Below are 21,160 nucleotides of genomic sequence, written 5' to 3'. Positions count from 1 at the left end.
GTGGGAGCAAAGCCAACCCTTTATGCAGATATCAGTGTGATCCTCACCTGAGCTGATATCCCTGAAGGCAGAGTCCTTCCAAAGGGGAAGAAGTTATCGTAACTGATGTCATTTTAGAATGGGGCACAACAAGCACCACCCTGTTCTGTTTTGAGCTGTTAATCTGTGAACCTCAGGTCTTCAGGGCAATGGTGATGCAGCAAGTTGAGAACTTGTCCTTACCTGACAGCAGATTCTGGAAGCGTTCCCCTTCCAACTGAAGAGATGCTGGTGACAGCACGGCCTGGGTCCATCCCAGCTGGCCGGGGGCTGGGGATTTGTAGAGTGTGATTCATCAACTTGTTCCAAATATTCCCTTTAATGTGAGATGAATTCACTCCACTGACTGGAGTAGTTAAAACTCACTGAGAAAGGAGTTCGAAGGGTTCAAAGTTCTGAGATGTAGGTGTTTATATTTTGCCAGATTATTCTCATTGTTAGTGGTCCAGAGTCGTAACTTGTAGAGTAACTACAGTTTCAGGGACACTATTACAATATTATGTGGTTTCATTAGTGCTCCTTAGGGCAGAATTTGGTCTCTTAAACCAATAAAACAAGTTTTGTTCTTGTCTGTTTTTGATGCTGGGAATGTTAATGAAGCATTTTCTATTTGTTTGGTTCCCTGATGAGTAATTCTAAAAACATTTTTAAGCACTCTGTTTCTATATGCTGTTGCAGACACATTGAGTCACTTTTTAAAGCACAGATTCAGTGAAAAGTGAGCAGATGGGCAGATTTTGCATGTTTGTTGTATGGATTGTGGAGCCAGTCTCTGACATGGGTGAAATAACAGTGGGATACTTTTAAATTCAGCAGCAAGTGTACACAAAAGCTTAAACACTATTCATAGTGGTAGCTTAGATTCTGTATAAAAACGGAAAGTTCACAAAGAGCTGTTAAAGCTGGTGTAAAACACCTGCTAATTGAGTCGGGTCACCCCTGGTCACAGAGCTGGTTCTGCTCTTCTCAGGATGCTGTTTAGGCACAAAGCGACAGAAAGAAGTTTGGACTCAGGATTGTGACTGGCTGCTCTCCATGAGTGACTGGACCACCCAGAACTCCACCTTGTCCTGTCTGCCACGCATGGCCTCTCCCAAATCCTCTGTACAGATCTTCCAAGGTCCCCTTTTCCCCCTCTGTATCAGGGAAGGGTTCACCTTCCCAGGGTGAGCTGGGCTTTGGGGAGATAAGCTTTGCTGCAGCTCAGGAAATTAACTTGACTCAGGAGTGGCAAAGAGCACAATTTGCTGTTAATGAGAATGAATTAGAGCCCCCAAAATGTTGGTGAACAGGTGTGAGGGTGACTCACTAGAAAAGACTTGTTGGTGTCTGCATTTCTGACGGAAAACTAAAACATCTCCAACTCTCCATCACACAGATGGAGGTTGTCCAGTCTGGGGTTTCCTCCCAGCCAGCGAGTGACATGGGATATAAATCCTAATTTTTCTTGGAAGCTTTTGAGGGTAAACAATCAATTCTTTTGTGTCAAAGCAAGAAGAACAGCCCCACACTGGCTCGTAGTCCTCATTCAAAAGAACCAGAATTAGAGAACTCCAGGATCTTGCAATCAGACATCCCATCCCATGGGCTTGGCTGTGTCAGGAACGTCACGGCAGTGATACTGTCCCCAGGAAATCAGCACCAAATGTGCCTGCACTCATCCCTCTGGGCATGACCACACAGGACAGGGCATTTCCATAGGTTTTATTGCTGTTTCTATAGCCCAGACTAAATACTTGAGCATATGGGGTTGTGCAAGGTATGGGATGTGATCATCTACAAAGTCCAAGAGGAAACCGACACAGAAGCAACTCTGTAAGGCAAGGTTTGCATGGTTCCATGTGCTGATCAGGGAACTGAAATTATCTGAGAAAAGGCAGGGAATTTCTGGGCTTTCAGTCTCTCTACTCAGAACTGAAGCCAAAGAACAGCCCGCAGAGTGAAAACACTGAGAGAACCAGCAAGAAGGAAGCAGAGAGGGGGTTTTTCTCATCCTCTCTGAGACATGTCCACATCCAAGAATCTGTGTGGACAAGCAGCAGAAGGATGTTGCTCTGCAAGAGCATCCACCTCATACCAGAACATGCACTTGGAAGGGTCTTTGATTGTGCAAGGTTTCTATAACCCCTTGTGCAGTGCCCCTGTCACACTTCCCTCTGGATTTCCATGCTGTGCAGCCTCTGCCATGCCCTGCAGTTTGGGTATTCACTTTAAGGTCAGAACTATCCTGTCCTGCCTTTCTGCTTGCTTTTGTTTCATCTCCAGCCAGGGCTGCAAACACAATATCCCCTAATTTTGAAGAGGCATTGAGGAGCCAGGACTGTGCAGTTGTGATGGTCCTGTCTGCCCTTGTCTCTGACACTGTCCCCATCACAGTGAGGTGGTGTTGGCCATTGGCAGCACAGAGTCATTGATTCACTGAGGCTGGAACAGACCTTCAAGGTCATCAAGTCAAACTGCTCTCCCAGCACTGCCAGGGCCACCACTAGACATGTCCCCAAGTGCCACATTCACACATCTTTTGAACACCTCCAGAGATGATGACTCCACCACTGCCCCATTCCAATGCCTGAACACCCTTTCTGAGAAAAAAATTTCCCAATATCCGACTTAAACTTCCCTTGGTGCAACTTGAGGCCATTACCTCTTGTCCTGTCCCTGTTCCCTGGGAGCAGAGCCTGACCCTCGCCTGGCTGCCCCCTCCTCTCAGGGAGTTGTGCAGAGCCACAAGGTCCCCCCTGAGCCTCCTTTTCTCCAGGCTGAGCCCCTTTCCCAGCTCCCTCAGCCGCTCCTGGTGCTCCAGCCCCTTCCCCAGCTCTGTTCCCTTCTCTAGACATGCTCCAGCCCCTCCATGTCTTTCTTGTTGTGAGGAGCCCAGAACTGCCCCAGGATTCAAGGTGGGGACTCACCAGTGCCCAGCACAGGGAGGCAGTCACTGCCCTGGTCCTGTGGTCACACCATGGCTGGGAGAGGCCAGGTGCTATTGGCCTTCTTGGCCACCTGGGCACATCTGGGCTCACTGCCACCAACACCTCCAGGGCCTTTTCCTCCCGGGCAGGTTTCCAGTCACTCTGCCCCACACCTGGAGCACTGCCTGGGGTTGGTGTGACCCATATGCCCTGTCCTGCCTGCCTTGGCAGGGAGTGGGCACAGGAAGGGATAACAACATGTGTCAGTGGCTCTGTAGGTGCAGGGGCACTGTCCCCAAAGTGGTGCTCCCCAGGCTGAGGCACTTTCCCTCAGCATCTGCACTCCCAGCTGCAGAAACACAGTGGGTGTGTTTGCATCCAAAACACACACAAAGGTTCCCATCCATTCCTGAACTTCCACACCATGCTCACACTTTCCTGGATACTGAGACAGTCACAGAGCTGAATCCTGCTGGAACATCTCAGCTTATGTTCCTGTGCCCCTGTTCACAGAAGTGAGCTTCGGCTTCTACACTGCTCCAACATCCTTTGAAGGAACACCACTTCTGCAGAAATCTAAGGAGCCAAGACAGAACCACATTGCTCTGCACTTTTAAAGTTTATGACCCAGGAAAGAAACAGACCCTCACATCCCAGGAGTCCCAAGCAGAGCCTGGTGTCAGACTGGTGCCGTTTTTCAGCACATAATGCTTTTGGCAAACCCAGGTAAAGGATCTTGTTTGTGATAGGCAGGCTCCTGAAAAGCCCTGGAAAAATCCTTGTGCTGATGAAGAGAAATTTTCTGAGAGCCCCAGGGAATTGTCAACCCTTTGATGATAGCAGTTTGTCACCACAGTGGTCATCAAACAGACAATGTAAGAGTGGACTCTTCAGTGCTTGCTTTTTTTTATGCCCTCCAAACACATCTATCCAGCACATTCCCACCTCTTTTTCCTGCAGGCATCTCCAGGTGCCAGCTGGCCTGTTGTGCACTGCTGGGGGCCAATGACAAGTCATTAAAGTTGTCCTAGAAGAGGGAAGGATTTGTTTGGCAAAAGAGTCATTTGCCACCATCCTTCCCTTTTGAATGGCATCCACAAAGCCTCACGGCCAGGAGAGTCTGGTAAGACACAGATTTGGAGCCAGCTCCCAGGAGCGGTGGGAAGGGCAGGGAATGTTTAGCTGTAGAACACGGGCTTGCGCAGGACACGCACCACGTTGTAGGTGTTCAGGCCCGGGGCATCAAAGCCAGGGGACAAACCCTTGCGGTCAAAGGGGTAGAAGTTAAAGAGCTGCCCATTCTGGGTCTCCAGCGAGATGGAGGCAGAGCCCAGGTGCAGAACACATGGGAACTCCTTGTCAAAAACGACTTGGAAAACACGATCTTCCAGGTGGTGGAGCTTGATTGTCCTATACTTTTCAGGGATCAGCTCTTCCACATGAGGCCCAAACTGCTGCATGACCAGCACCCCACCAATTCCAACTTTGATCTCATAGAAAGTCAGGTTGGAATAGGTGTAGTAGCCAACATAAGGGATTGGGTTTGGAGGAGGAACCAAGCTTTTTTCGGCCTCTCTGAATGCCGTCTCCATGGCAGGGATGAGATACTCGTATGTCTGAGTCACAATGTCCCCACCCTGAGGTCTGGGCCCTGCCATCAGCACGATGAAGCTCAGGCGGAGCTTGGGGATGAGAGAGAAGGTTGCTGAATAACCATCGAGGTCCCCGTCTTTCCTGATGACATCGTATCCCAACTGCTCGTTAATCTCCCAGGGTGTGCCCGTCTTGTTAGCAAAGTATTCAACGGAGCACTTGAACAGGGGCGTCAGCATTGTCTTCACCGTGTCGGGCTCGAGCAGCCGGCGGTGGTAGGTGCCCAAGAAGACCATGGCCAGCTTGGCCAGGTCAGCAGCTGTGGAGTACATCTGGCCAGAGGGCCGGTACCAGCCCAGGTCGTAAAGCGGGGCCGGCTGCTGGCTGCCGTAGAAGCCCACGGCCATCTGGGAGCGGATGGGCGCCGTGATGTCGAAGCCGGTGTCCTCCATGCCCAGGCGGTCCAGGATGTTCTCCGAGATCCAGCGCTGGTACTGCCCGTTGGCTGCATGGTCAGCCAGCACATGGGCCATCAGGGAGAAGGCCAGGTTGCTGTAGTGGCATCTGGGAAGGAAGAGGAATATATTGGGATCAGCTGTTCATCAGTGATAAGCAAAACCAGTGGCTGGGTCTCTCTTCTTTAGGGAAAAATTCACATTTTATAGAATGACAGATGAAGGAGAGACAGAGAAAAGCTGCACATAGTTGCCAGGATTTGTTGTTAAATCAAGAAAGAGAAATGTTTTATGGGAACATCAGCAGAGCTGTTTAACCCTGATGTACAGAGAGAGCTGGAGATGGAAAAGAAAAAACCCCTCTGTATTTGCATAACCTGACTTGCTGTTTATAATTGTTCACCATCCATTCTTTCTAAGAGCAGTGTGGAGAGTTCCAGGTGCTCGCCCTAAAGGTCTCAAAATCCCAGGTAAACCTCTTTAACCTCTTTGGGGATTTGCCTTGGGATAATCACTTAGATACCTAAGCTACCTTAAGATGGTAAAAGCACTTAAAGAGCACATAAAAGCCCACAAAGCAGCATCTAGCAACGTGGAGTCATTAAAGAAACCTGAGTGCTCCAGTCTTTAATATCCATCAAGTGATTGAAGTCTTTACACTTGAATGAAGTTTAATGGCATGAAGACATGAAGGGGCATTTTTTTAAAACACATTTTCAAAATTCATTTTATTTTCAACCCTGTTGGTTTTTTTTTAATTGTGTGAAGCCACACATCTCATTAAGGCCTATTTAGATCACAAATTTGCACCACTTCAACCTTTTCCAACACATTTGGTTGAATAAAAGCATGATGAGCATATATATTCTTACCCTAAGAATAAATACATTCTGTATGTAAAACCTTGTGTCTGAAATGGAGCTGAATTTCAACACAGAAAAATACGTTAAAACATCTATATCAGTGGATGGGAACTTCCTTTGGGAAGAATGATCTGTTAGCTGGGAAGTATAACAAAGAACAAGGACAGAGACTGAAAACTATCAACGTATCAATTAATAAGACACTGGGAGACTATGAGGGTATGTCCCTATTTATCTTCGTGGGGATCATAAAGATACCAACAGAGATAAGTTTCAATAAAGATATAAAAATACCAGAGAAGATGATGATATTGAAATCTTAAAATCCTTTAAGGAATATCTGTTGTAGCCTCCTACATGATGTGGGACAGAACAACCACAAGTGACCGTGGTAGATCCTTGGCCATCCTGGGTAAATTATTTCAGACCGTAATTAATTCCCAGACAATTCTTAGAAAGTTTTTTCCCAGTTAGTCTGAATCATTTCCCTCATCTGCTGTCCACTGGATCCTGTGGGGAAGTGTCCAAGTCCAGGTTGGACAGGGCTTGGAGCAACCTTGGATAGTGGAAGGTGTCCCTATCCTTGGCAGAGGGGTGGAAAAAGATGATCTTTGATGTCCCTTCCAACCCAAATCAGTCTGGGATTCTATGATTCCATGGTATTTTTGAGTGTTTGCAACCCAGGTAAGAGACTTTTAACAGGCTACAGGAATTGTAACAAGCACTCATAGACCTTTTAGATAATTTAGAGACACACAACTCACTGCAGACATGATTTTAACTGAAATCTGTGATGATTTAAACTGTTTAAAGTGCCTTCCCACTTTTGAAAACCTGCATCATTTAAGGCTCATGAAATGAACTATAGCAGTTTGACTTGGCTCATCTGGGCTTAAAAAATTAAACCCAACCCTGACACCTCCAACAGTCACTTTTTTCTGCCTCTGACAGGCATGTGGGGAGATGGCTGAAGCTCCCTTTGGGAATGGCTGCCTTTTAGCCACTGGCCATGGAGGCTGGGAATGAGGCTGAGAGTGGAGAACACATCCAGACCAAAAGCTCCTAGATGAAGGTATCTGACCTGGTTCCTGGGTCGGCCACCAAGACGTCGTCTTTGAGCAGCGTGAGGGCATCCTGTGTGTTGCCCTTCCAGAGCAGGCTGGTGGATCGCAGCCTCCTGGGCAGACCTGTGCCGTGGGAAAGGGAGAGAAATAATGGAAATGATGGCTCTGGTGAAGAGAGAACAAAGGCAAGATTCAATGGCAGAGTGGAAGCACCAGTGGTGGACACGAGAGCTCTGGAGACACAGCAAGGGCCTGCTCCTGCCGAGCTGCAGGACACAGCATCAAGTAATGGGCTCCTGACTCTGGGTTACACAGGTCCTACCCCAGCATTACCTCTGGGCTGCTGCATCTCCGTGAAAATGCCTCGATGAATGATGGAAAATATCCTGGATCTCCAAGTGTGGTTTGGAAGAGAGGGGCAGAAGGGGTGTTGGGGAATCCCTGTCTGTATTTCCACGTGACTGCATTCCCTTGACTACAAATGTGTTTAACAGTCCCTTTTAACAGGATTTTATTCTTTACACTTCACCACAGAAGGCCTAAACTTCTCTGGACAACTCCAGGCTTGGCCTAAATTATTTTTATCTTCCCCCTCGTCTATATCAACATTTATTTAGGGTTTCAAGATATAGAAAAAACCAAGGTTCTTTCCACTTTTAATTATTCAGGGTTTCTAAATGTAGAAAATAATCAAGTTCTTTTCACTTTTAATTCCTCACTGAACATGGATTCCCTAAAATCTTTTGGTCAGTACTTTTTAAATCACCCCAGCTCCTCTGCACAGGATCGATGGCTTGTCTCGGCCAGAACTTGGACTACTTTTGGAATGGAATCCTTGCTGCTTGCTTTGATGTGGAGGTTTGGGAGGAAATTGGGAAACGCGTGTTTTTGACAGAAAAACGACTCACAGTTGTGTGCTCAGTGACCATGTCTTTATCATGGGTTCACTAAGGTTGGGAAGCCCTCCAAGATCATGGAGTCCAACCATTAACCCAGCACTGTCATGTCCACCACTAGTCCATGTCCCCAAGTGTCCACATCCCGTGTTTTTTGAACAACTCCAGGGATAGTGACTCCACCACTGCCCTGGGCAGCCTGTGCCAATACTTCACAACCCTCCCTGTGAAATTTTTTTCATAATATCTGATCTAAACCTCTCTTGGTGCAACTTGAGGCCTTTTCCTCTTGTCCTGTGTCCTGGCAAAGCTGAATGAGGCCCCATTCTTCTGTGGCAGCAACACTTGGTTTTCTCAGCTGGCCTGAGCTTGGTGTTTGAGCTGGAGTGAGAGCACTGCTTCTGCCCCTGCTCTGGGGCTATTTGTGCAGCTGTGTGACCAGATAAGAGAAGCACTGACGTCTTCCAGTGGACAGTGGGCTCCTTCATTACGAACTTGCCCCAATGGCAGTGAAGAAAATGTTGGAGCAGTGGGAGAATTCACCAGCTCCATGACAGCAGTGCAGTGTCTCCTTGAGGTTCATTGGAAATGATAAACCAGAGCATAATATAATCCAGAGTCATTGATTTCTACCTCATGGGCTGCTAATTGTTGTGACAAGCACGTTGTTAAGAATTTACAATCGCATCCCATCCTGTCATTCGTGTGGATTTGAAAATCGCAGTCTTGACAAGCTGGAGCTTCCCTCCAGCAATGGGCCTGTCGAGTGCTGAGGAGAAAAACCTTTGGAGTTACTTTTGTAATATGAAATGGAGAGACCAGATAATGAGGATCTATTACAGATCAGTTTCCACTGGAAGAATTCAGATGAAACCCACTTTATAATGTGTCATGCGGTGGCTTTGATCCTGGTGCTAAGCAGAACTTATTCCTTTTTGGGGTTTGACACACAGCAAAGGGAAAGTGGAACCGGAACATTCCTTTGATTTGTGGTTGGGATTTTGAAACCGTGCATTTCCTTCTCCTGAATTGTTAGGGTCCGAGGGTTGGTGTGGTCCTGTTGGGGTGGTCTGGGAAATTTGGGCCACATTCTAAAATCCAAAAATACATTGGAGCATAAAAGGAGCTGAGCAGGGGCACAAATCCAGCACAGTGATGGAAGCAATGGAAGGGCTGCACAGTACCAGGAATTATGCCATGACCAGGTACCCTTTTGACTTATGCTCCTTACAACATTTCTGAGGTGCACTTCACACCTCCCTGGGTGACAGGAGCAGTTAGAGCAGCTTCAGGTGCTCATGTGTCAGAGGGGACCAGGCACAGATGGTTCCCCTGAAGACAATGTCAGGCTGGATAGAGCCACACCTTGTCTGCAGGGAGAGCATCTGGGCAGGGATGTGGCCGCTGGCCACTTTGGGTTGTTTATCTGCTTCTTTCCAGGTTTCAGTATCATTCAGTTTTGGGGAGCCCTCATTTTCATATTCACTTGCTTCAGCTGATGCTGTACCCCATCCTGAGGTCCTGCAAGTTGCAGACATGCTATTTTGATTTTAGGTCCTAATTTTAGGGCATTTATTCCCATCTGGAATAATGCAAGGGTTACAGAGATTAACCAAAATACCACGTGTGATATCAGCACACTCTTTTTGCCCATTACATTTTATAATTCCTCAGTCAAGTATTAGCAGCTTTGTTTCTGAGAAAGGTTAAAGTTCTTAGTCCTGCGAGTTCCTTCTCCCTTAACATACGAATTCCTCAATTCTGAAGGTAGCAGCAGATTAACACTCCTCTGACAGCAAGTGCCAAGCTATTAATAGCCCAGGAATCCCGGATCAGGAACCACACTGACAGCTAAATTTAGTTCAGCAATCAAGGTCTTTCTATTCAAAGCAAAGAGATTTGACCCTCAACTCTACATCTCAGAAAAATGAGAGCACTTGGGACTGGAGTACAAAACAGTGTTGTGCAATTGGAGCCTGATTTCATGGTACCGAGGAGAAAGGAGTCTGTGTTCACCTGAAAGGAATCTGTGTTCACCTGAAAGGAATCTCTGGTCACCTGAAAGGAATCTCTGGTCACCTTGCAGGGGAATAAAACCTCCTCATCTCAGCCCCTGTCCTGGCAGGTGTCCTGGACAAGAGTTCCCTTTGAGCACTCCATGAAGTTGCTGACACCCTGCTTCCAAAGGCCCTGCCTGATCCCTGTGAAGTGCACGGTGCGGGGTCCAGACTGGGAAGCAGCATCCCAGCAGCCTTGTTTTATTCCTGGAATATGGTCTGCTCTCTCTGTGGGGTCTTTCCAGGGGCACAGAGGCCCAGGGACATGCAGGGAGCTGCCTCACCTGAGAGCTGACTGGCCATTCTGCGCAGGGTGACCGGGGATGGCTTCAGTGGCATCGAGCCTTTTTCCAAAAAAACCAGCCCGTCTGCTGTGTATCTCTGCTCTGAGTCCTTGAGCCTCCCCAGAGGGTTCTTAATAACAAAGTTCTGGGCATAACGCTCCAATGGGTCATCAAGGGACGTGACTTTTCCTTCCTCCCACATCCTGTACAACATAATGGTGGGGAAGATCTTGGAGACGCTGGCAATTCTGTTGGGGAAGAAACATTTGGAGAAATTTAGCATTAAGAAGCCCATGAATCAAGGGGAAAGAAGGTCAGCACATGAGATCACCGTGGTTTTATGTACGACACCTTTGTTTGTTCCAGAGGGAATGCCTAAAATACAGGTAGGAAGTTTGAATTAATATCCTTAAATCTGAATCTTTATAGACTGCAGCATAACCTCTGTCTGTCCCCAGCAGTGCAGTGGGCTGCAGATCTCTTTCTATTCACTTGGCATTCATAAAATGGCGTAAATTGTAAATTACTGCTTAGTAAATACCATAAAAACTCTCAAGTAGTTTATTGGAATTTTAAAGGTTAAAATCACAGAATCATTTAGGTTGGAAAAGACCTTTAAGATCATCGAGTTGGACCATTTACCCAGCACTGCCAGGCCCACACCAGACTGTCCCTAAATGCCAGATAGCCACAGTTTTTGGGTCTATCCAGGCTGTCCCTGTGGCGCAATCGGTCAGCGCGTTCGGCTGTTAACCGAAAGGTTGGTGGTTCGAGCCCACCCAGGGACGTGGACCTGACTCCTGGCCCATGGCAGGGGGTTGGAACCAGACCTTGAATGTCCCTTCCAACCCAAATCATTCAATGATTCTGGAAGGAAAATAGCAGGAGGTCATTTTACCATTATACAGATGGGGAAGAACAGATAATCACAGCTGCCGAAACTTTCCAAAATTGTTCATTATGAGGACACAATTTTATAGTCAGAGTGCAGCCCGTGTTTCTTAGATAACACAGTTACAGTTCACTGAAAATTGGTCTTTAGAGGAAGGAAGCATTCCCTTCATCTCTTTTTTTTTTTGTTTTTACCTCACATTAAGAGCTTGATTCTGTCTTAACCTAAAATATAACAGCCAATATGACTTTGACTTCACTGGGACGATGAATAAGCTTGTGGGTCTACTTTATGTGTTCAGTAGATATCCACCCCAAACATCAGTTTTTCCTAAACTGACATTTATTATTATTTTTGTAAATCTGGTAGCACTGTCTCCTCTCTGTTCTCCAAATCTGTGCCATCTCTTGGTCTTCAGGTTTGTGCCCTGGACGTGAAGCCATTCCCATGTAAGGAGCAGTATGTTTCAGGTTCTTTAGGGTCATTGCCATTCCAATTAAAAATATTGTCAGAATTAAATGAAAAAATACATAAATAAATCCAAAGTCTCTCAGTAAGCCACCAGCATGTAATAATCTGGGAACTTGCTGTAGCATTGTCTCACAAAGTTCCAGCAAAAGCCAGCAGAGGTTCCTGCATGGACCAGCAGTTTGTGACGACATCTCTGTTCCCAGATACCAGCTCTCCATAGGGGTATCCGCCCTTTCCTGGCTCTCACACCCGTGCCAGGTGTCTCACCTGTAGATGGTGTATTCGTTGGGCAGCCCTGAGGTGGGGTCGGAGCCGTTCTTCTTCCCGAAGTTGCCCGTCCAGAGCACGGTGTCGTTGTAGATGACAATGGCCGACATGGCTGGCAGGCCGGAGTTGTGCATCTTCTGCCGCAGCATCAGATCCACCTGGGGAAGGAAGGGAGATCATGAGCATCCAAAAGAAGAGTCTTATAATGCTTCCAGTCTGTACCAGGCAGTAGAAGGCCCAGACCATCAGCCCTTGTTACACCCAAGCACTCGAGAGGGATCCTGTGAGTGGTGTTTTGGCAAAAAGAAGTATTTTAAATGTTTATCTGTTTCTTAGAATTGCTTCTGTTGAGTTATCCTGTGTCCTTTTTCAGTCTACATGTCCACTGTGTGCTCACGCTTGTAATATTTATGATTAAAACCAAACACCAACACGTAATAATTGTAATTTCTTCTTTTTTAATTTGTATTCTGCACATCTGTTCTTTGCACTGGTATTTTAGGGCCAAAGATGTATGAGAGAAAGACTTTTCAGATATCCCACGACACTCCTCATGCCATGAAACACCCTGGAGCTTGGGCTCCTGTTTAAACCACAACCTGAGGAGCAGCTCTGAGCAACTGAAGGGCTGTGATTGCTCCTGGCTCCCTGCTGTGCCAGGGCTGTGCAGAACCCCTCATCCAGCTGTGCCCCACCCACCTCTGCAAGCAGAATGAATCGATTTTGCCCTTTTGGGCCTTTTTCAAAGCTCTGTCCTCATCTTGCACATATCATTTGCATTTTCAGGCACCCATTTTGTTTTGCACACTGTGGTTAAGACATAGGAAATGCCCTTCCAGACCCAGCACTCGAGACAAGAAAAGCCAAACTGAGCCATGTCCTTGGAATCTCTTCACTGGATGGCCAGGGGAAGGGCACTGAGAGCCACAAGTGGAAACATCCAGCTTGTCCAGCCCTTCTGTTGGGGTCCTTTGCCCTCCCTCGCCATGGACCAGTGGCCCATCTGGTACATCTGTAGATGTGTACATCTGGTGCACCAGCACCTCCTGAGAAGGGTCTGGGCTCACAGAGACCATGGAAAAGGACTTTGGACAAGAGCCTGGAGTGGCAGGACAAGAAGGAATGGCTTCCCACTGCCAGAGAGCAGGATTAGATGGGATATTGGAAAGAAATTCTCCCCTGTGAGGGTGGGGAGGCCCTGGCACAGGGTGCCCAGAGCAGCTGTGGCTGCCCCTGGATCCCTGGCAGTGTTCAAGGCCAGGCTGAACAGGGCTTGGAGCAATCTGGGCTAGTGGAAGGTGTCCCTGCCCATGGCAAGGGATGGGACTGGATGAGTTTTAACATTCTTTTCCAACCCATGTGGCTCTAAGATTCTTTCCAACAATCATGATCCTCCTTTTCTCAGAGAGAGTCTGACCTTTAGACCTGCCTGCACCTGCAGGAAGTTGACAGAAATAAGAGATGCTCTTCAAGATTCCAGGGACAGGCAGAAACTTTGTAAAAGTGGATGTGAAGTGATGGGAATTGAAATTCAGTGTGGATAAAGCCATGTGTGTGCAGGGAAACTGCCCAAAGCTGGGCCTGAGCTCTCAGGAAGAAGACCCCAGGGCTGAGGTGGATGTTCCTATGGAAACATTTGCTCAGTGCCTTAAGGCAGGAAAAAAAGGCAAATAAAATAGGAGGGATTATTAGAGAAGTAACATAAAATATATTTTTTTCACTGTATGAATCCCTGATGCACTTGCATGTTGAATATTGTTCACAGTGCTGATTGCCTTCTACTTGTGAGAAGGAGACAAGTGAGAGAGAGAGCAGGTGATAGGGGCCTAAAAATCGGGAATGTCCTGTCAGAGAATGACTGTCCTTATGGTCCAGACAGTCAGGGCAACACTGCAGTATTTCCTTAGAGCACATGGAGCCTGCCAGAAGTTCAGGCAGTGCTAAGATGTCAGATCCACCTCATACTGAGGATATACTGACAGTGAATTGCACCCTCTTTCATCCAACTGCCGGTCTTCTTCCCCTTCCCCTTCCCCTCCACTCCCTTCTCAGGAGTTACGTACAAGCATCTTTTTAATTTTTAAACTGAGGCTTGGGGAAAGCCAGCAAAGCATGAAAATAAGGAATTGGCACTGGCTGATGAATTGGAACCAGGGAGAACCTGAGCCAGGTACTCTTCAGGACATGAAGGCTGCCACATAATGCACCAGGTGCCAAGAGCCACCATTTCATGCTGGTGGAGACTCTCCAGGCCTTCTGATGGGCAAGTGATGATGTTTATCCATCCCAGCTCACCCTCTGGGCAAGAGAGCTGCTCACTGACCTGTTCACTGAAGGAGTTTTACACATCCATTTCTAGGTTCACACGTTCTCCCCCTCCTCAGTTCCCCACCTCCTTCCCCAGGGATGTTCAGTGGCAAAATCCACCATCTCCCCTGTACCCCTGGAGAAAAGCAGCCAAGAGCTGTGTGTCCCTCTGGTCCCTCCTCCCCACAGACCTTCTCCAACGCTTCCTTCAGGATGGGGAGGGGGTGGTCCAGTGGGACTGGCTCAGGATAGCGGGGACACATCTGCACAGCTTCTGACCTCACCTCCATCACAGAAGGACCTGGAAAACAGTTTAGGGTGACAGGACTGACAACAGACACGTGGACAAGCTTTAACCTCGCCCAGCAGCCACCACAAACTTTCTTGCTTGCGTTGGCCTAAGGGATGCTTCTGCACAGGGAAGGGACAACCCTGAATTATTTCTGTCTCGTGTGAAACAGCGGCACTGTGCCCTGTTATTGCTTATTCCAACGTGGGATGGACACAGGATGGACACGGGATGTACTTCAACTAACTCTGCTGATGCCTTTTCCTGGTCTCAAAATCAAGAGTCAGACATGGTTAGAAGGGAAAAAGGGATTTTATCTTGGTATTTATTTTAAGGATCCTTAGGTGCACACATCCAGGTCGAATGCACTGAGATGCACCCCACAATGCCCACCCCCAAAACATCTGGTATAACATTATAGGTTTTACTAATTAGCACATCTATCAAAGATTCCCCAGTGAGAGGCTCAAGTGAGCCCCCCTCCCCAAGGAACCTTCCCCTGGATGGTTCTATCTTAGTTTACAGAACGTGTTCTGGAGAGGACCTTGGGGTCTGGGGGCACACTGATCCCTAACTATGAAGCTTCTAAAATGTTGAGTCTCCCAGCTGAACAAACAAGTCCAAGAATGTAGGCGAAAAGCACTGAGAATACAGAAGTTATAGAAAGGTATAACAGGGGTATAAAAGAAAAGGCAAAAAATCATCATGGCATCACTGCAACCTGGGAGAGTAAAGAACTGGGGCTGCAGAAGACTCTGGGGTGCCTGGCAGTGGGTTTAGCCCCCCTGGAAGGGCCTGCCCATGTCTAGAGGAAAGTCTGAGCTGGAGTTCAGGAGAACAGTGAGCAAGAGTCATCCCTTGTGTATCATCACCTCAGAAATGGGGGCAGGAGTGACCTGTGAGTGCCACCTGAAATCCAGCACCAACAACACTTGGTAGGCCCCACACCTACTCTATTAGTTGCCTCCTGAATCAGCTGCATCCTGCATATCCCACAGACAGCTTCAATTTTTGTGGCCAGAAAAGGTCTTTAAACTCAGGGAGAGACAGGAACTCCCTTACTTGGAGGCACTATTTTCCCAGCTGATCCCAAGGTGTTCATACATACAGCTACCCTGTACAGCTGGGAACAAAATGCCATCTTCTTGCTTACCAGGGGAACATGAAGCATCAGGCATGAGGAGGGAAATGGCACTAGGAAGTCATGGAGGTGGACAGAGCCTACAGGCAGCCTGGTACTCTGTGATAAAAATGTGTGGTTTGAAACCTTTTCAGATCTTGGTCTCTGAAATACCTCTGGAACCTTCATCGTAGATTTTATGCCACCTTTCAGCTACTTAAAGCTCTGATGCATTGACACCGTGGATATTTAATCCTTGCGCATTCAGTGCCTTGAGTGGATTGGTTGAGTTTCCTATAATCAACAGAGGAGGCCACGGAGCTGCTCCAAGGGCGGGAGCCCCTCTGCTCTGGAGCCAGGCTGGGAGAGCTGGGAGTGCTCACCTGCACAAGAGAAGGCTCCAGGGAGAGCTCCGAGCCCCTTGCAGGGCCTAAAGGGGCTCCAGGAGAGCTGGAGAGGGACTGGGGACAAGGCATGGAGGGACAGGACCCAGGGAATGGCTTCCCACTGCCAGAGGGCAGGGCTGGATGGGAGATTGGGAAGGAATTCCTCCCTGTGAGGGTGGGCAGGCCCTGGCACAGGGTGCCCAGAGCAGCTGTGGCTGCCCCTGGATCCCTGGCAGTGCCCAAGGCCAGGCTGGACACTGGGGCTTGGAGCAGCCTGGGATAGTGGAAGGTGTCCCTGCCCATGGCAGGGGTGGGATGAGATGGGCTTTAAGGCCCCTCCAGCACAAACCATTCTGTGATTATGTGGTTCCATGAATGCTAATGTGAATTGGCTTAAGCCAATGCAAAGATTTGGGGAATAGGAAAGGGAGCAAACCCTGAAGCTGAAACACATGGTAAGGTATGAAACAAAGCCAGTTCTGAACTGGAGTAACTTTTACAACAGAAAAAACCAAGATAAAGAATCTAAAATAAAATGCCGCCTTAGTAGTTAACCACGGCTCGGCCAGGATTGATGGAGCTTCTCTGGACACCAGCAGAGTGACATGGTACCTCCATCAACCCAGCCTTCACCTCCTCTGTGGCCTTGAACCAGAAAGGAGGACAAAACTTTATTGCTCTCTGGGCGAATCTGTGTTTGGGGAAGTGCTCTTTGGGAGAAATGGGAAGAAAGCTTTTCCTAGTCTTCCAAATCCCTGTGCCACACCATGACCAAGGTTAAAACCTACTACTCACTGGGCTCCACTTTGGGGAGGCTGTACTGCCACAGGAAGCAGCCGGTCATGGCCACAGACAGCAGGAAGAGGAAGATGACCAAGACGTGGATCCACTTCACCTCCATGGCAGCGAGTTTGAGGAAGCTCTGGCTGCTGGGTGCCTGCTGGGAATGGAAAAGAAATGGGCTCTGAGAGAGAAAACACCTGTGTGTGTCAGCTGTGAGAGAGGCCCCTGTGCTGGAGAATAAAGCTGCTGCAGGGACAGGACTCACCTGCTCTGGTGGAAGTGTCCCTGCCCATGGCAGGGGTGGAATGGGATGGGCTTTAAGGTCTCTTTGACCCAAACTATTCTGGGATTCTGGGATAATTTCAGTACCATTGCTGCACCAGGGCAGGGCAGACCAGCCCATGTTGGGGTAACTGGAACCAGAAATGCCTTCCTGGCTTTCAATGAGCTCTGTGAGCCATAACTCTCCTCTCCTTGGTGTTTCTTGTGGAACATCAACCACTCCTTTTGCCTTCTCCCCTCCCTGCAGGTGAAGCTCATCATCCCAGCCTGGCAGGAGTCTCAGTTACAGCTCTCACTTCCTCCCTTCTCAACCACCATGACTTATTCCTGGATATCTTTCCAGCCCCTTTTTCCAGAGTCCAGCATCTGTTCATGGCAGCCACCAGCCAGACCATCTGAGCAGATCCAGCTTTTCTAGATGAATGATGGAATTATTCACTCTGTGCTGCCCTTACCCTTCTCTGTTGTGCCTGCAAATCCCATTCTATCACGTACCATCTGTAAGCTTGGCATTTACAGATGCCATGTTTTGGGAAACTGGCTGATATTTGAGTGTGTGCAGCTCTCACAACACTGGAGACCATCCAGGTTGGTGAGAGAACCAGATCAATGTTGAAGAAAAACAAGGAACAGATGACAAATGAGGAGGTGCCTGAGCCTGAGCTGTGCTCCTTCACTGCCTGCAGGAGGTCAGGAGGGTGCTTTTGAAAGTTTGGCAATTAATGTTATAAAACATATGGCCTGCCATTTGCATCCAATATGCTCCACATTCCTAAGCTGTTTCAGGTTGTCTGGACTCACTTGTAGGATAGACAGATTGAAATATTCCCTTTAGATTTCCACACAGCCCTTTCCCCCCCTGCTTTTGAGATATGGGATAGTTCATGCAAAAGCTTCTGCAAATCAACTGAGCCTTGTCACTCACAGCCAGGGAATCTGCAGAGCCTCTCCCAGACTTGCACATGACTCTGTGGATCCAGCTGGGTTTCCCAGCCTTCACTGGAACTCTGGGTTGCAGTTCCACTTTCTGCGTAATAGCAGAAATATATCACAATTTTTCCTGAAGCCCTTCAGCCTGGTCGGGCATTCCTACAGGAATTTCTGAAAGCAGCTTATATCAGGTTCTTCCATAACAATTAAAATTCAAGGATGGCTTTAGACTGGGCAGGTGCCCGCAGATCCACTTGCAGCTGAGCCTGCCCGAGCACTCCAGGTCCATATTCCTGCCTGTGATGTGTTTCTAAATAGGGGAATGCCATCCTGACAGCAATCCCATTTTTGTTTGGCTATACCAACCTCCCGCAGGGCCTTAGCAGGCAGGAGATCCCATCACTCAAAGAGAAGCCTGTGCTGAGATCTCTTTAATCCCCTTATGCTGGCAGGGCTCGGTGTGTGCTCAAGGATGTCACCTGGGGCTGTTTTCCTGCAGCGAGGAGTGGGACAGGGCCCTCTGCCCTGGAGTGGTCATGGCATGACTTTCTTGGATCTAGTCCCATCTTAACAACATTGACTCCTCCACCAATTTTCAGTTCCTCTGACCCTCCTTCTGCCTCTTTCCTTGCTTCACTGAGAAGCCCTGATTTGCGAGTCCTGAAGAACAAGGTGAGAGGACAAGTATTTTCTGGTGTATTCCTCATCTCATGGACTCCACACTCCCTGGGCCACTAACTGAGCACACAAAGATACGAACTTTGAGCTCATCTTTTAGTCCAAACTCATCCTTCAGTCCAAACTCCCCTTTATTTCTTGTGAATCATGAGTGCTCTGAATGGCTCTTTTTCGTTCTCTGCCCTGTGATGCAGTGGGAATGCAAAGAAACCCTGGCAATACTATGGACTAGAGACATGGATCTCTCCTTTATTGATGGGACACCAGACACCCAAAAGTATGAGAAATATTCATCCACCTGAGGAGATGCTCTACCCTCCAAACTACCTTCCAGGGAAATACCGCTTTCCCCCTCTACTGGGGAGGCTGTCAGGCAAGCAGATGGATAGATCCCTATAAACACTCACACAATTCCCACTCCAGGACCTGTCTGGTCTCACCTTCCTCTGGTTTCCCCTTCACTCTGTGTCTTTGTGACCGTCACTGCTCACAGCACAGACACAGCAAGGCAGGGGGAGGGGGATGCTGAGCACTTAAACACATGCAAATGAATGCAAACACATGCAGGAATGAGTGCACACAGCTTCCCATGGGGAGAGCTTAGCAGTAGGATACATTTTTTCCCCCTGAGCTTTGCAAAATTAGGATGGGGAGAGAAACTGGGGATTCCCCATGGACCACCCAGGTCACTGTCCTGCCCCACCAGGGTCGTTTGGTCAAGGCGCAGCTCAGCACGGATTAGGGAGAGCCAGAAAGACCCCCAGCCCCTCACGTACCATCTCCAGGAGCTGCCTCAGTCCCAAAGGCTGTTGTCCCTCCTCCAGGCGTGTGGGCACCTCAACAGCCCCATCCTGGCCGGCCTCAGCCCTGGGCAGGGGGGAGCAGGAGCCCTTGGCATCTTCCAAAGGCAGCTCCGTGTCACGGGCAGGTGCTGCTCTGTCACCGGCTGGAGCGGCCGGGTTTATCTCCCCAAAAGTCCTTCTCCAGCTTTATCTCCCCAGGAGTCCTGCTCTGGGTTTCCCCATCCATTTGGCCCATCCAGGCCCTCCACAGAGTGCTGCTGATCTCCCCCAGGAAAGGAGCTTAGAGTGACAGGGACAGGATGGCATTTGCACAGGAAAGTGCCTGAGAGATTGGATGTTAATTCTTCCTAAAGCTTCTGTGCCATGTGTGTGAATCACAGCTGAAACCAGTAGGGCTTCACCATCTATTTATAGCAGCTTCATCTCCTCCTGACATCTGAACAGGAGGCGATTAAGCAGGAGAGGGCCAGTCCCTGAGTGCCTCCAGCCAGCCCCGGAGCTACTCGAGGGGAGGGGATGTGGGGAGATAAGCTGGGAGCTCAGGCACTCTCTGGGCTTAATCCTGAACAGCCTCCTGGAGTTCCCTCCCAGTGACAGACAAGGGAGTCATTCCCAGCTCCCAGGCTCACAGGACAGAGGTGGAGCTGGGATTTCTTCCCCCTTATCTGCCGCGCACTCTGAAGTGGGAGGTGAAGGAGGGGATCCTTACCCGCAGCTGTAACCCCTCCATGGCTGCTCAGGTGGCTCTTCTCATCCCCTGAGCTGCTGGTCCCCACAAATAAAGGGCTCATGAACCCCTGTGATGAAGAGGAACAAGCAGTTGGTGCAGGCAAAAAGCAGAGAGCAAGGAGGTAACAAAAGCCCAAGTAACGAAGCCCAGCTCAGGTAAGCAGAGCAGCAGGGAGAGACTGGCTTTGGATAGGGAGATGGGGGTTGGAATGAGGTGATCTTTAAGGTCCTTTCCAACCCAAACTATTCCATGAGATAAAGCACAGTAATCACACAAGGTAAGTCCTCAGCAACACCTTCCCTCTCTCTGCCTCTGGTCTGGCAGCATCTTGGGTTCACCCCCAAGCTCTGGGACTTCCCATTTCCCTTGACCATCCTCACCTCATCTCCAAACACAAGAAATTGGAGCTTTGAGACCTTCAAGGCTGGCACATTTTCACTGTGGCTCCTCCAAAGGGTCCTTCCAGCCCCCTGCAAGCCTCCTTTGCCTTGTTCCCTCTACACAGCCAACAACACGCCCTTAGCCTTGGGAATCACAGCCACAGCCAAGGGACTGCGTGACAGGATTGGAAGTGCCAAGATAATGCCACCACCACCATCTTTCCCAGAAAATCTCCCATAAAATCTCCCTCATTCCTCTACCTGGCAGAGGCGATTCAATCCCCAACCCCCCAAAAAGAGCTCTTACCAGCCTTGCTGCTACCTCCGGCTTCCAGCTGAGGAATTTGGGGCTGTCCTGCAGCTGCATATGTTAAGAGCTTCTGAAGCACTAATCCAGCTGCCAGCCTCTCTGAGCATGGATTAACGGGTCAGGCCTCACTCCTCCACAAGCAGCACAGCATCTGTCCAGGGATGCAGCCAGAGGGAGGATTGCTGGTGATTTCCTGGCTCCAGCAGTACTGCAGAGTGGAAAATGGCGAGCTGGGGTGTGAGTATCCGTAACATGCTGTGAGCTGGACATGCTGATAATGAACGGATGTAATGTAATATAATATAATATAATATAATATAATATAATATAATATAATATATAAAGTACATCCTGAATGCTCTCCCAAAGAGG

The 21,160-nt window shown here is 48.6% G+C and overlaps 1 protein-coding gene and 1 non-coding gene across 5 annotated transcripts; one reads left to right on the top strand and one right to left on the bottom strand.

Annotated features, from left to right (window-relative positions):
* Nucleotides 1-3,552: 3,552 nt before the first annotated feature.
* On the bottom strand, nt 3,553-20,881 carry LACTBL1 (lactamase beta like 1). 4 transcript variants are annotated; one of them, XM_042015890.1, is made up of 8 exons: nt 20,786-20,881; nt 20,078-20,165; nt 16,688-16,832; nt 14,289-14,398; nt 11,791-11,948; nt 10,161-10,408; nt 6,941-7,046; nt 3,553-5,105 (listed from the first exon to the last, which is right to left on the bottom strand). In XM_042015890.1, the coding sequence occupies exons 2-8, from the start codon at nt 20,096-20,098 to the stop codon at nt 4,127-4,129; spliced, it is 1,767 nt and encodes a 588-aa protein (XP_041871824.1). In that variant the 5' UTR covers nt 20,099-20,165; nt 20,786-20,881; the 3' UTR covers nt 3,553-4,126. The 4 variants fall into 4 exon arrangements, with proteins under 4 accessions (XP_041871824.1, XP_041871825.1, XP_041871826.1 ...); XM_042015891.1 differs by having other exon boundaries at nt 16,688-16,829; XM_042015892.1 differs by lacking the exons at nt 20,078-20,165; nt 20,786-20,881 and adding an exon at nt 19,342-19,719.
* On the top strand, nt 10,875-10,948 carry TRNAN-GUU. Its single transcript has one exon. It is a non-coding gene; the product is annotated as a tRNA-Asn (tRNA).
* Nucleotides 20,882-21,160: the final 279 nt, after the last annotated feature.

This window comes from Corvus kubaryi, unplaced genomic scaffold (assembly GCF_017639235.1).
Source record: "Corvus kubaryi isolate FWS band 111438036 unplaced genomic scaffold, C.kubaryi_AGA036_p1.0 split3-37344, whole genome shotgun sequence".
NCBI classification, from domain to species: Eukaryota; Metazoa; Chordata; class Aves; order Passeriformes; family Corvidae; genus Corvus; species Corvus kubaryi.
This window is presented reverse-complemented; position numbering and strand designations above follow the sequence as displayed.

Coding starts and splice junctions, on each gene's coding strand:
- LACTBL1 (XM_042015890.1), bottom strand. CDS start 20,098: ATGGAGGGGTTACAGCTGCGG. Junction 14,399..16,687: donor CCTCCCCAAAGTGGAGCCCA/GTGAGTAGTAGG, acceptor ACTGTTTTCCAG/GTCCTTCTGTGATGGAGGTG. Junction 5,106..6,940: donor GTGGCCGACCCAGGAACCAG/GTCAGATACCTT, acceptor CTTCCTTCCCAG/ATGCCACTACAGCAACCTGG.